The 14,110-nt window shown below is 47.9% G+C and overlaps 1 protein-coding gene across 3 annotated transcripts in view; it reads right to left on the bottom strand.

The window, feature by feature from the left end:
- CHGA (chromogranin A) overlaps positions 1 to 12,109 on the bottom strand; it is a 96,306-nt gene extending 84,197 nt beyond the window's left edge. For 2 of the 3 annotated variants that reach the window (XM_086937697.1, XM_086937698.1), the window contains exons 1-2: positions 11,953 to 12,108; positions 6,385 to 6,431 (exon numbers count right to left, since the gene is read on the bottom strand). In XM_086937697.1, coding sequence (XP_086793823.1) covers positions 6,385 to 6,431; positions 11,953 to 11,998 — 93 coding nt within the window. In that variant the 5' untranslated portion in view covers positions 11,999 to 12,108. Of the gene's footprint in view, positions 1 to 6,384; positions 6,432 to 11,952 lie in introns of all 3 variants that reach the window. The other variant, XM_086937696.1, reaches the window with a different exon arrangement.
- Positions 12,110 to 14,110: the final 2,001 nt, after the last annotated feature.

The raw sequence follows: 14,110 nt of genomic DNA, 5'->3' as shown, positions 1-14,110 counted from the left end.
GCTAGCACCCTTCATGGTGCAAGGCCGTTGTAGAGGATGCTTGGTGTGACAGTGACCGGTGTGTGCATTTTGCATGGTTGCTTGTGTGTGTGCATGCGTACCAAAATAAGGTCACTGCCTAATCATATGCGACAGTGATCAACACTATAGATGTCACTGTCATGAGCGAACTCTCCCCAGGGTCAACAAAGATGCAAGCCTCTCTGTTATCTAGAACTGTGACTCCCGGTCAACCAGTAGTGTGGGTGCCAAGGACACAGGTCAACTTACCTTTTACTACTACAGTGTCTATCTCATCCTTTTGCAAGAGGGGCGTGTCGGCTGGTAGGGCTATTCTGCAATGAGGGCATATGAGGCTGGTTGCAGTTTTTGCACTGTGCAAAGTGTAAATATGGAAAGGGAAATAATTCCTGTTAATGCAGTCATGGCCGCCCCGGAGGGTAACAAAGTGTTACTCCAGTACTGGGGCACTAGGAGTAACTTTTGAGTTGATTCAAGGTCCTTCTGCGACTCTGAGGTGAGTCAGAGGCTATTGTAAATCACAAAGTGTCTGTGCTTATCTAGACAGCAAAGTGTAGTCAATAATAGTAGTTAACTATCACAGGCAAAGTTGGAGACCTCAGAGAGACCCTCTGGCTCGAAGGTGGAGGAGCCACACCATGCGTGACGTAATATTCTTGAATCCGAGAGCTCAAGATATAGCATATTGTAGAACATTATATTCAGTGGCGCACCCTGCATAACAGAATCTGGGCTTCTTCACTGAAACTGTGGGGCACCCCTTGCACGTGGAGGAGTGTGGCTCAATGGTTAGAGCGGCAGACCCTGATGCAGAGGTCTGGCCCGGGACCAGGGTTCAATTCCCGCCTCGGCGGGTCTTGGGCTCAATTTCCTCAGACCTGACAATTCTCGCATCGGTGCCCATTCTGATCATGGGCCCCATGCTGCAACTCTGGGCAATAGCTTGCTTAACCTCCACACCGGCCCCAACACCTTTGACCTCGGTCAAGGAGTGCCTCAGGGATCTAGCCTCAGTCCAACCCTTTTCAATTTGTATGTCACCCCCGTGGCTACCACTGCGGAGCGCTACGGGGTGGAAGTAGTGACATACGCAGACGACACTCAGCTGGTGGTCGCTCTGACCCAACCGGCTGAACAAGCCGCCGCGAACTTCTCATCATGCCTCCAAGAGCTCGCTGGATGGATGGCGAAGAACTGCCTCCGTCTGAACGGAGACAATACTGAGGTGCTAATTGTAGGAAAACCCCCCTCAGTCTGGTCGTCTGCCTGGTGGCCACAGACCCTGGGGCCTCTCCCTACCCCCAGTGATCAGGTCAAGAACCTTGGAGTATGGGTGGACTCAAAACTTAACTACGACTACCACACCAGACGGGTAGCTGGTACGTGCTTTTCTATTTTACGGAAACTCCGTAAGACCCTGGACCTGCTCCCAGAATCCTCAAGGAAGACCCTGGTCCACGCTCTTGTCACTTCGAGACTGGACTATGGCAATGCCTTGTATCTAGGCGCCAACGCCACTAGTCGGCGTCGACTGCAGACAATCCAGAATGCTGCCGCCCGCCTGGTCCTCCGGCTGCCCAGACGAGCCGCCTCAAAAAAAATCACTACAAATACTCCATTGGCTTCCGATCAATGAAAGAATCGACTTCAAGGTCCTATGTATTGGCCACAGGATCGTACATGGCAAGGGCCCTGCCTTCCTTCGGAACCTCCTCTGCCCCTACACGCCAACCAGACAACTCCGCTCATTAGGAGCAGGCCTCCTAGCAGTCCCCAGACACAAGAGAGCCAGAATGGGGGGGAGATCCTTTCGATCTTTGGCGGCACATAAATGGAACTCTCTTCCCCTGAGCCTAAGATTGGAAACATCGGAGCTCATCTTCCGTAGGAAACTTAAAACATTCCTCTTTCCTAAAGAATAGCCCCGCCTTTGTCTTACTGACTGAGCAACTAGTTCTTCTGACAGCGCGGGGACACACTGACAGTGTAACCAGGCGCTATACAAACTCAGAAATAAATAAATAAACAGCGCTAGGATGCCTGGCTTCACCCTGGGGGTGCCCAGGAGTGGACACTTCACAGGGAAAGCCAGGAAGGGTTCCAAAGTGGTATGAGTAATAGCGCCAGGAAACCGCTTGGTGACAGTGCGCTCTACAAATACCTTGACATTTACATTTACATTTACGTCTCCTTAGCTGGGCCCAGATTACTTGAAATGAAAACGTGCAGCACTAGATTGCACGAATGGGAGTTGTGCACCTATGATTTCATCGGCTGCAATTGCGCCAAAGATAGAGAGTCCGATTCTCAAAGGTAAAATTAGATGAAATGTTAACTTTTGGAGTAGTAAATGCCCTTTGTGAATACCAAAAGTTGAACTTCACGATTAGTAAATGCCCTTTGTGAATACCGAAAGTGGGTAAGTTAGACTTTCGTCTCATTTTACCTTTGTGAACCGGGCCCAGTGTTTTTGTGTGCCACTAAGCATTGCACCACAGCACCAAGGTGAGTGAAGCCTAGCTAACTCCTAGAGTCGAAGCTGGCTCTCCTGCTCAACCACAAGATTGCATGCATGTATTAGTGAAGGAACTGATTCAGCTACTACTGTTATTCCAGGCCAAGGCTCTGGGCTACCTCTGTCCATGGGAGAATCATTTTTATTGGTGTGGCGCAAGCTCTTTTTTCCTCTCCCAACTGCAGTCTGCCCATTTTTTCTCAGTCGCTCACAGTCTGAGACCACTCACTGCACTACTGCAAAGCACTATGCCCATACACCTGACCAATAAGAAGCCTTTTTCAAGGATGTTGACACTCAGCCATTCCAGGCTGCATCTGGTTACCTGCATAGTCTTGCTAAGGAACACCTGACTGTAACCCTACCCCAAGTAGTGTTGCTGCATCACTACTGCCTAGAGTGCCACGGGGTGTTCACCCGCCTTCTTCAGACACACTAGTGGTCAGGCAGAATGGAACCTTACAGTTGCACTGACAACATGCTACCTGGAAGGAGAAATCTTGCCTTTCTACAAAATGAAATAATTTCTAATATATAGTATATGATGATCCGAATCAAGAGTAACAGCCCCTGCATTTTTTTTAAGTATTCCCTGCGTAAGGCACACCACTACACCTTGTGTAATGCCATGTCAAACTATATTGTGTTACTAGATGATACCAAAGTATATCATCCAGGCTCACTGGGTTCCCTGTGAGATAAGCCTTGTAATCCCTGTCACAAACAACAGTTTTACATTTTTATGAAATTTAAAATGAAATAAATCTATTCCACATCCCTTCCATTTGCAATGTAAAATACAAGCATAAAGAAGCCAAGCCACAAGGGACGCCGTAGTGCATGAGCTTCTAAGAATGCCTTTGGCAGAGTGCCCCTCCTGGCAGGATGCTTGAAGTGGCAAGGAGAAGCCTGAAGCTTCCAGTGCACTAAGAGAAGCCCAGGGCAAACCCAGTGCCTAATGTGAGCCGGTGATTGCAGGTGGGCCCCCCCCCTCACTCATTTTTGTGGATCAGCACTTACTTTTCCTCATCAGACTTGGTTCCAAAGCAATGAAGAGAAAGAAAAACACAGAATGGGGAAGGAAGGATGAAGAGACAAACAAACAAAAGTGACAAAGGCATAAATCATGGATGACAAAAAACCTGCAAGTGTTAGATAGAGGGGCAGGAAGTGTCTGGTGGAGGATGAAAGAGGCACTTGATGGAACTGAACCGGTTTTCGGCACCCCTGACATTCGAGGGCACCAGCTGCAGGCTTCTGAGCAAAGGTTTGGGCCTTGGCACCACTTTTACAAATGAAGCACTAGGCAACCCAATGCAAATATAGGAACCGGGGTCACCAGCTACGAAAGAAGCAACGGTTCTCTAAAGATGCGATATAAACAAAAGCGACATTACTCCTAGTAACGTAATTCCATGACCAAATAAACCAGAGGAAAGCAACTAACCACCTTTTAGGTCATTACATCAACAGTGTTAGGAGAGTGGAGCGTCAGGTGCTCATAGCACCAGTGATACCTAAATAGCAACCAAAATATACTGCTGGAGACGACACTGCTGACTGTGAGCCCTATGCTGTTCATAATCAAGTGTTCACAATTGTACGGCTAGTCGTTCTTTCTCATAGGAATGAAAGACTGGGGTTTTCTTCTGCAATGGGGCCTGACTATTAAGAATCACATTAAAGAGTAGGACTCCCTCCACTCTTTGCAATCACTAGCTGGTCGAGATGACTAGTAACATTACTATCAAATGGTCCTTCCTGTGCCAAGACTCAGTTCTGTTGATTTTAAACCAAACACCAGAACTCCAACCTTCTTCCTATCCAGGACACCCCTATTTATGATACTTCAGGGCTCGTTCAAAGGGTCACCTCCTTTCTTATGTCTCTCCACATTCATGTTTCATGTTGTTTCTGACAGACTTTTACCACATTACAATGTCTATGTAGCACGGTGGCAAGACTGATCTAAAGTAAAATGAAATGAAATACTCTAGCACACCACCTGTTTCAATCTCTCCTTACTTTTTAGATCACGGATTTCTAAATATGTGTTCTCTAGATGATACAGAATGTAAATTACTTGCAGATACTACTAGTGATTTCATCATTTATGTCATTTATATTGAATAAAACAAAGATGAAGCTCTGGTTCAAAAGTGATCAGCTGGGAACAGTGAGATAGAAGGTCTATGAAAGATGTCAGTTCAGAATAGTATGGAGTGTGATGCAAGAACAGCAAGAAAGGGTGTCTAGATAAGTTGTTAATAAAGTATGGGCTGGAGCCAAACACAAGAGTTGCAGATGACCTATAAGAGCCATCAAAAAAGGAAGTGTGGGGTTGGAAACAAAAGCAGGTGACAGGAAGGACACAAGTCCAGTAGAGCATGGTCTACAACACTGTAACCATTAACTGTTGGCAAGGCGTGTCTCTAAGCATCAACAGTGGTAAAGATTGTCGAGTCAGAAGCGAGAACCATAGGTCAGAGGGCCTATCACAGGCCTTAACAGTGGAAACTGAAGAGTTGTGAAAAGTGGGTAGTGATGGTCTATACAGTTGTCATTGCATGGCAGTATATTAGTAGTTGAGCAGAGAGTGTATAACAGTCATCAACGAAGGATAGTGCGGCATTGTAAACATGAACCTTATGGTAAAGGATTTATGATGAACATCAAAGACGGACAGCGTGGAGTTTGGTGCAAGAACAGTAGGGTAAAGGGTCTGTGACGATCATCCTATATAGACAGGCTGGAGTCTGGCACAGTAACAGTGGGCGGAGGATCTTTAACAGCCATCAATGAAAGGGCGTGTGGAATCGGGCACAAGAACAGTATGACACCATGGCACAGGGTCTATGACAGTCATCAGCAAAGGAGTGTGTGGAGTCTGACACAAGAACAGTAGGGAAATCTGGCACAAGAACAGAAGGGCAGGGGGCCTAAGACAGGCATCAATGAAGGACAGTGTGGAGTCTGACACAAGAACAGAAGGGCAGAGGGGCTAAGGCAGGCATCAATGAAGGACAAGGTGGAGTCTGACACAAGAACAGTAGGGCATGGGTCTATCGTAGTCATCAACAAAGGACTGGGTGAGTCTGGCACATGAAGAGCAGGACTGTAGGGCATGAGGCCATTAACACTCGTCCATGAAGGATTATGTTGGGTTTTGAACATGAGCAGTGGGACAGATGTTCTATGACAGTACTCAACAATGGACAGTGTGAAGTCTGGTGCAGAAAAAGAGGGCAGAGGGTCTATGACAACCATCAGTGCAGCACTGTGTGGAATCTGGCAAAAGAACAGTGGGACAGTAAAGCAGAGGGTAAATGACAGTCAGTGATGGACAGTGTTAAGTCTAGAGCAGGAGCAGAGCGTCAGCGAGTCTATGACAGCCATCAACGAAGGACAGTGTGGAGTCTGGGGCAAGAGTAGTACCATCGTGGCCAGCCTTCAACGAAGGACAGTGTGGAGTCCGGGACAAGAACCCTTTGGGGACAGTGTGCATAAGACAAGAAAAGGGCAGATGACGTTGACGTATTTCACCTTATTTCTACCATTCACTGCAAAAAAATAAACGAATACATTGGCAGGACTTTCATAAACCAAGCACGCCTCCGCGCATGCCTCTTCATACAGTAAGTTCACACCCGTTCCTTGCTGCATAAAAATACTGAACAATGCATGAGATGCCTCCTATAACTGGTAAATAGAGTAGAATATAATACAGCAATTAATGTATTCATTGACCAAGTGGAAAAAAGTAATGTGCTGTTAATCTTGATGTTATCTAGCATTCTAGCACTATACACAACGTATAATAATAAATACACAGGCTTGCTGTTCCTTACCCTTGTGTCATCCGGGCTCATTTCATTCAGCACAGGCATAGAGGTCACTGCGAATGACAAGAAACAACCAATGGGAAGTTACAAATGACAGCGCAGCGACTAAGCAGCCAGCTCATCCTCGCAAGCATCATCATATATTCCGATCACTGCTGCGGAGGCGCGTAATCCATAGGCAGTAATCTGTGTTGGAACAAAGTGTCCTCTGGGGAATGGCCTGTTCGCTCCCCGAGCAGAGCTGCAGCTTCCTGCCATTGCCTGGTGATAATATGCAGATTCTGAATTATGCAGGCAGCTCTGGATGAGCACGGAGGGGATCTTTGGGCACACACACACTTTACCCCCAGAGGAGCTGCGGCCGCGGCAAATAATGTGCTTCATTACCAATAACATGCCGAGACTGATTGTGGCAGATACACGCTCTCCATTGGGTACATGTTAGACCTGGCATCTTTGGCGTGGTTCCCCCTATCTTTTTGCCTCTACCTACTGTATTTTTGATGCTGTGCTGGATTTTGTTTTTGCTGGTTTAGATGCTTTGGACACTCTGCCACTGCTGATTACCAATAACATGCCGTGACTGATTGTGACAGATGCACGCTCTCCATTGGGTACATGTTAGACCTGGCATCTTTGGCGTGGTTCCCCCCTATCTTTTTGCCTCTACCTCCTGTATTTTTGATGCTGTGCTGGATTTCGTTTTTGCTGGTTTAGATGCTTTGGACACTCTGCCACTGCTGATTACCAATAACATGCCGTGACTGATTGTGACAGATGCACGCTCTCCATTGGGTACATGTTAGACTTGGCATCTTTGGCGTGGTTACCCCTATCTTTTTGCCTCTACCTACTGTATTTTTGATGCTGTGCTGGATTTCGTTTTTGCTGGTTTAGATGCTTTGGGCACTCTACCACTGCTGATTACCAATAACATGCCGAGACTGATTGTGACAGATACACGCTCTCCGTTGGGTACATGTTAGACCTGGCATCTTTGGCGTGGTTCCCCCCTATCTTTTTGCCTCTACCTACTGTATTTTTGATGCTGTGCTGGATTTCGTTTTTGCTGGTTTAGATGCTTTGGACACTCTGCCACTGCTGATTACCAATAACATGCAGAGACTGATTGTGACAGATGCACGCTCTCCATTGGGTACACCAGTGCCTTTGTTTACATTCAGACTTTGGCACAGATTTGCTAATCTTTTTGCAGCATTATGTGAAAATCAGGAGCATTGTTTTGCAAGAAAAAATTGAGTTGCACCAGGTTTAGCAAGAGACATGCGCCGATGAGTCATCAGCAGCATTTGCACCAAACACAAAGGAGCTTAGTAAACAAACTTTTGTGCAGCACAACGCAGCAAGCCACCTTGCTTCGTGAAAGAGAGAGGCCAGGAAGGTGTTGTTTTAAACATTATACGGGGCATTCTTGCTCTCTGCCTGCACTGGTGCACAATGTGCTGCCTAGTGCCAACGCAGAGGCTTGAGTTGTAGCAGAATTGTTTAAATGCAGGAAAGGACACCTTCCTGCACAAAAAAAATCCTCTGGGACATTTTCCTCTTTATAAGACGTAGAAAGAGAACACAATGAGGAACAATAAAGATATTTCTTCTTGTTGCGCCTCTTGAGGGAAGGTGCACAATTCTCACACATTCCCAGGTCTACCGCTCTTAGTAAATCTGAGAATTCATCAGAATACACAGGTGGGTGCGTGGGAACACCCATGCTTCGCCCATGTAATGCCCTCACCAAGCAGTGTAACGCAAGGCAGCGGCTTGTGCTTCCTTGCGTGCACTAGATTTACCAAGCCATGCAGGGTCGCACAGGTTGGCCTTGCGTGTCTTGATAAATCTCATTGTAGGTTTTGTGCTGCCCTGTGTCGCCTTGCGTGGCGTATGGCGATGTAAAACCATTAATTTGCCCCTACGCATTCAACTATGATGCAGTGGTGACCAGGAGTTACCTTTTAGTGAGATTTCTACTTGAGGAATACTCTCTAGCTTATTGCTAGGGTAACTGTCCAGGAGTGAGGGGTGTGAATTATGCGATTTCCTACAAGGAACATGTTAGGTATAGGAATACCATGAAATATTTTGCTTGGCCTGTGTTTGTGCCTGATTTCATAGTCATAACAAACACACACAAAGCAGTTCATGTTTTTTTAGGAAATCTGGCTTGGCATGAACTCCTGAAGGTCTGTGTCTTCCCGCCCTGTTAGGCCCCACATGGCAAACATAATAGATGGGATGAGCTCCTTGGAGCAAAGTTAATTTGACACATGGTAGCATATTTACTAAAGGTTCACTCAACACAGGGCAGCAAGCAAAGCTGCATGAATGAACGAGAGGTAACCAGCACCATATCAACTTAGATATTGCGCTCTTCAGCTCTGTATCTGCACTGGGGCACGTGACTCTGCGTAGTGCCAGTGTAGGCGCCCTTGCACCATGGTGCAATAGGACCTGCATTATGGGAAGGATTGGACTTGTGCGGGAAGGGATGCCTTACTCCACAAACACAACCCTATGAGGCAATTTCCTCTTTACTATGCATGAAGCAGACTGCTTCACCCGCAAAAAGAGGAAGTAACGGGGCGAAATGAACAGGTTTCTCCTTATTATGCCATGATTGGGGTGGTGTACCATTTTGGCACAATCCCAGGTCTACTGATTTCAGTAAAGCTGGGAATTGCCTCAAATTCCATGAATGAATGTATGGGAACGTTCATGCTCCAACCATGGAACACTTGCCACTGTGAACTATAGCGCAACGCAAGCCACTGCTCTGCAATATTTCTTTACAGTCATGCTAGGCAGTGTAAGTTGACCCTTGTGTGGCTTTGTAAATCTTGCTCAAGCCTTTGCATTGCCTCGGGGTGATTTGTGTCACACAAGGACGATGCAAGTCCTTAGTAAATTTCGCCAGTTGTTTGCATCAACTTTAATGTAAAATCGTTTTTTGCCACTAGACTTTTCCAACGTTTTGCACCACAGTGTGCCACCTTGTGTAGTGTGAGTGCCCATGCAAATTAAAAATAAATATGTGACTTTAATACCCAACTAGCCACATCCAGGAAATTGAACATGGGCCCTATTATTCAATTTTATGTCAATCTGTGTTTACTGGCAGCAGACGTACAGCAGCCCTTTTTTTTGTTTTGTTATGGAAAATACAGTAAGTAGTTTGCTGTCTTGTATAATGCCTCTTCTAAAAGCCTTGAGCCCCTGACAGGATGGAATCTATTCTGTTATGTAATATTCACTGTTCGCAGCTCCACTGCCCCCTTCACATATGGCACAGCTAGAAGTCTGAAGGGCCTGGTGGACGGGAGGTGGAGCCAATTTAAACGTTTCGCTACAGAAACTCACTCCACCCGTATTCTACATTAACATTTATACATGTTCCCCAGAGGCAGACTGTGTGTTTATAACACTAGCAATAAAGTAGCACCTTAATCTACACGGATGTCGTTTATGAGCACTGAAAGCAACATGGTTACCCCTGCCCGATTTATTAGTACTTAAGGCCTTGAAAACGTTGTATTTGGGTCCCATATGACAATCAAATTATGTTTTCAGCTCAGGCACACACGCAGATTCCGAATGTAATACCCGCAGCAGCAAGCCCAGGGGCATTGTAATCAATTACAAACGCCCCCATACCCCCCCCCCCCCTTCTCTAGTACCCTCACACAATCAATGGAGCTGGAAATGCTACCCCATTCACAGAAACCTGCCTGGCAGGCGGTCTGCGCCGGTTTATTCACAATACACTGATCTGTAACCTGCACCCGCGAGCGGGGAGGCGGGAGGGTGGGGGCGGGATCTGATTGGAAGCTGCGAGTCAGTCGTGGTAACCGGGGTGTGAATACTGCGCTGTTCTTGCTGGTATTGTTCTCAATGCTGGGATCTGTCAAGGGAGAGAACACGGAGAGACCCACTGTAGTGACCTGCGAGGGTCTCAAACAATGGAATACCGGGAATAAAGTCAATAGTAAATGGGGGGAGTGCGAGCCCTGTGACTGCACAATGGCAAACTGGCTTCGGTGGGAGCCTGTCCTTGGCACTGAAGGGCATCGTGTGCTTCAACGGAGCCCATGCCTCTGGCCGTGGTGCTGAAGGGCACTGTGTGCGCTTCTCTGGAATCGGTACCTCTGTCCGTGGTGCTGAAGGGCACTGTGTGCGCTTCTCTGGAATCGGTACCTCTGTCCGTGGTGCTGAAGGGCACTGTGCGCGCTTCTCTGGAATCGGTACCTCTGTCCGTGGTGCTGAAGGGCACTGTGTGCGCTTCAGTGGAATCGGTACCTCTGTCCGTGGTGCTGAATGGCATTTTATTCGATCAGAGCGAGTGCTGAAGGGTGACGCTGGCTCCAAGCCCACACCACCCCACCCGCCATCCCGGGTGCAGACCACCATTTGTTATAGAGGCTTTTGCGGTCTTTCTACCCGGTACTGAAAATGTAACATTTGGGTAAACTGTGTGTGCATGTATATGTGTGTTTCTATGTTGTGTGTATGTGTTGACTCTCCTGGTGCTGAAAGAGGGCATAATTGGTTGTAGCGAGAGCTGGCGCCGCTCTCCATGGTGCTGAAAGACGGCATTGTGAGTTATAGTGGGGGCTGGTGCTCCTCTACATGCTGTTGAAAGAGGCCATTGTTGGTTATAGTGGGGGCTGCCACCTCTCTCCATGATGCCGGTGGGCATCGTTGATTTTGGTGCACGCTTGTGCCCCTCTCGATGGTGATGCTGGGCATAATTGGTCATAAAGAGGTCTAGTCCTTCTCTCCATGGTGCTGGAAGGGACATCGTTAGTTATGTGGGAGCTGCCCCCCCCCCCCCCTTAAGAGCAGCATTGGTTAAGCATTGGTTATTGGGGCTTAAGAGCAGCATTGGTTTCAATGGGAGCCTTTCATTCTGCAACATTGTTTCAAGTGGGCACCGGTGCCTTTGCCCCGGGTACTTTATAACATGACTGGCACTAATGAAAGCGGATTCCTCTGGTGATGTGGGCTATTACTGGTTATTGTTAAGGGTCAGTGACTGTTCCTATTGCGCAGGTGGGGTCATTGGCACCAATAGGGGCGACAGCCTCTGCCCATGGCGCTGTGCCATTGGTATAAAGAGCTTAATTTGCACCAATGGGACCACTGCCTCTGGTGCTGAAGTGAATGTTTGCTTTATTTGAACCCTGCGCCACTATCGTTGGTGCTGAATTACATCATTGGCACGCACGGGGACCGGCTCCTGTTCCCTTGGAATGGCCGGTCGCCGTAGACTTTAATGGGACGTCTATGCCCTTATGCCTAATATTGAAGGGCATTACTGGCACCAGCGGGAGGTGATACACCTGTCCCTAGTGCGAAGGACGCTATAGATGTTAATGCGGAATGGGACCTCTGTGCTTGATGCTGGGCGACTCTATAATTTCAGTGGGGACCGGTGTGCTCCTGTAGGATCTTGGAGGGCACTGTAGATTTCAGCAGGGGCCGGCGAGCCTATGACCCTGTTCCCATCAAGAGAGTCCCGCAGTGCCCGCCCCCTGAAGCAACCGGCAGGCTGGGCTCGCTTACCTTGCATCGCACACAGCGCTACGACCAGCCATCCTAGGCGCTGCATCCTGTATCCCTGCTCGGCCGGAGGCTGGAGAGGGCTTCAGAGGTCCAGTGAGTGAGGTCTGCGGAGGGACTGAGCTCTCTCCCTCTAACGCCTCGGGTGAAAGTGCCTGCTGGGCACTGCAGCGCCGGCTCATTTATATCTTCCAGCCCCTGGATGTGACGTCAGCAGGAGAGGGCCCAGCCCCCTGCACCGCCGACCCTCCCACTGGTTACCCTGCGTGTGCAGGGAGGGGCTCTGTGCCGGCGGCAGGTGCTGCCCCCCTCCCCCACCCTCACCCTCTTTCCTGCTCTGACTTGGGAAGAGAATATTCAATCAGTTAGTGTATTGAACAGATCCACAGGGTGCCATGATGCCGTTGAGCACGGGCTCTTCTCTTCCCTGCAGGGTGGCAAAACAGTAAGGCAACGCACAGGAACGCCAGAGCTTCAGGACAGCTTAGTGGGCGCATGTGCCTGCTGCGGAGATCCGCATAACCTGTAGGGTAGCACCTTGACTCCGGGCCTTGGAAAACATACTATGAAACGTAATGCAAGTAAACGACAAGCCCTAACTGAGGCACAGTGGGCCCCTCGGCATCGGTGCCACTGCACCCGCTGCACTGCTAGCTAAAACTCTGCGGTAGGCTCTGGCTGTGGATTCGCCCACGCTCGATAAAATGAGCACAGTTTAGGCGTGGAATGGTAGTAACACGTGGAATAGTAACAGTAACACAAATAAAAAAAAATAAAAAACAGGCAGAGTTGCAAGTCTGGGCAGAAAGCGCCAATGAAGCAGAACCGTGGCCCCTTATTAACAGGAGACAACGCTGCACATCGGACACACACACCTCTTATCAGAATAACGTTCTAATCGGCCAGAGGTTACTCGAAGTTTAACAACATTAAAAATGATCTTAATGTAAACAGCGAAATTCCGGCAAAAGACACCGCACGTTACAGCGCAACGAAAACCGGGGCTATGATACTATAAGAGCCCTCCTGGAAGGATGCCTTGTGGTGTGTCGCACGAGCCGAGGTGGAAGCAATGGTGCAATGGACTGTGAGTGTGAGGTCGGGGAGAGTGCGTCACCGCGCCAGTCAGGGAGGGAGTACATTTTAGGTGCGGATTCTAGACTAGATGCTAAGTGTTTGGACTGAGGGTCTATGAGTGATTTCAGCACTGTTTACTGTGGGTGTGCGCTGCGCTGCGTCAGTTTGAGTGGATGAGGTTTTACACGTTTGTGATTCTTACAGTTGTGATGTTTGGGTGCACGAGTGTTTGTAATTGTGTTTGTCGTCTGCATCTAGGCGTGTGTGAGAGCCACACGGACGAGCAGTCTGTTTTTATGCCTGGATAGATTTGCGAGTGCATTTTTCTTGCTGCAGTTAGTGCGTGACTACGTATGCTCGGGTGTGTGTTATTGCCCGTGTGTTGTTTATGGGGGTCATTTATGAGTACCCGAACCAGTACTCATGCAGTACTACCTCAACTACCCATACATGCCTTTGTAAAGTGGCTCCAAAATGTCCAACTCCCCACTAGTAAAGTCCAGGAGGGCACCGTCCTTTCTATCTGTATTCAATGTATATGACGATTCCAATTTTGAATGAGTGTGTCCTGCACACATATTAATTGACATACTACAGTATTACTTCGCATACTGGAAAATGCCCTCGTGAATTGGCGATGTCGTATTCGTATGGATGTTTAACTGTAACTATTGCAATGCATGCAAGTGTGTGTGGAATTGTGTGTGTGCGCACACTTGTGTATGAGTGTAAATGAGCCTCAGTGTTAGAGTGCAGTCTTTGTTTATGCATGACTGTCTATGTGTGTGTAGATTTTTTTGAGTTGCTAGTGTGTATTAGTTTGTTAGTGCCTGGTTGTATGTGTCTGTGTGTGGCAGTGTTGTGTGTATGTGTGTGGCAGCGCATGTCTATGTGAAAGCCTGTGTTTGCTGCATTGAGAGTGTGTATCTTGGTGTGTCATTGTATCTATGTGCACGTGCAAGGCATTCATGTGAGGAATACAGCTGCCCCAGTTCCACACAGCATTTAAAAAAAAAAGTTGTATTCAAGTCAAGTCAATACCACTTTATTCGATTAATTAAAATCATACAAAGTACACATAAAC

This window comes from Lissotriton vulgaris, chromosome 9, assembly GCF_964263255.1.
Source record: "Lissotriton vulgaris chromosome 9, aLisVul1.2, whole genome shotgun sequence".
Taxonomy (NCBI): domain Eukaryota; kingdom Metazoa; phylum Chordata; class Amphibia; order Caudata; family Salamandridae; genus Lissotriton; species Lissotriton vulgaris.
The sequence above is the reverse complement of the archived record's forward strand: the minus strand, read 5'-3'. Positions and strand labels throughout refer to the sequence as shown.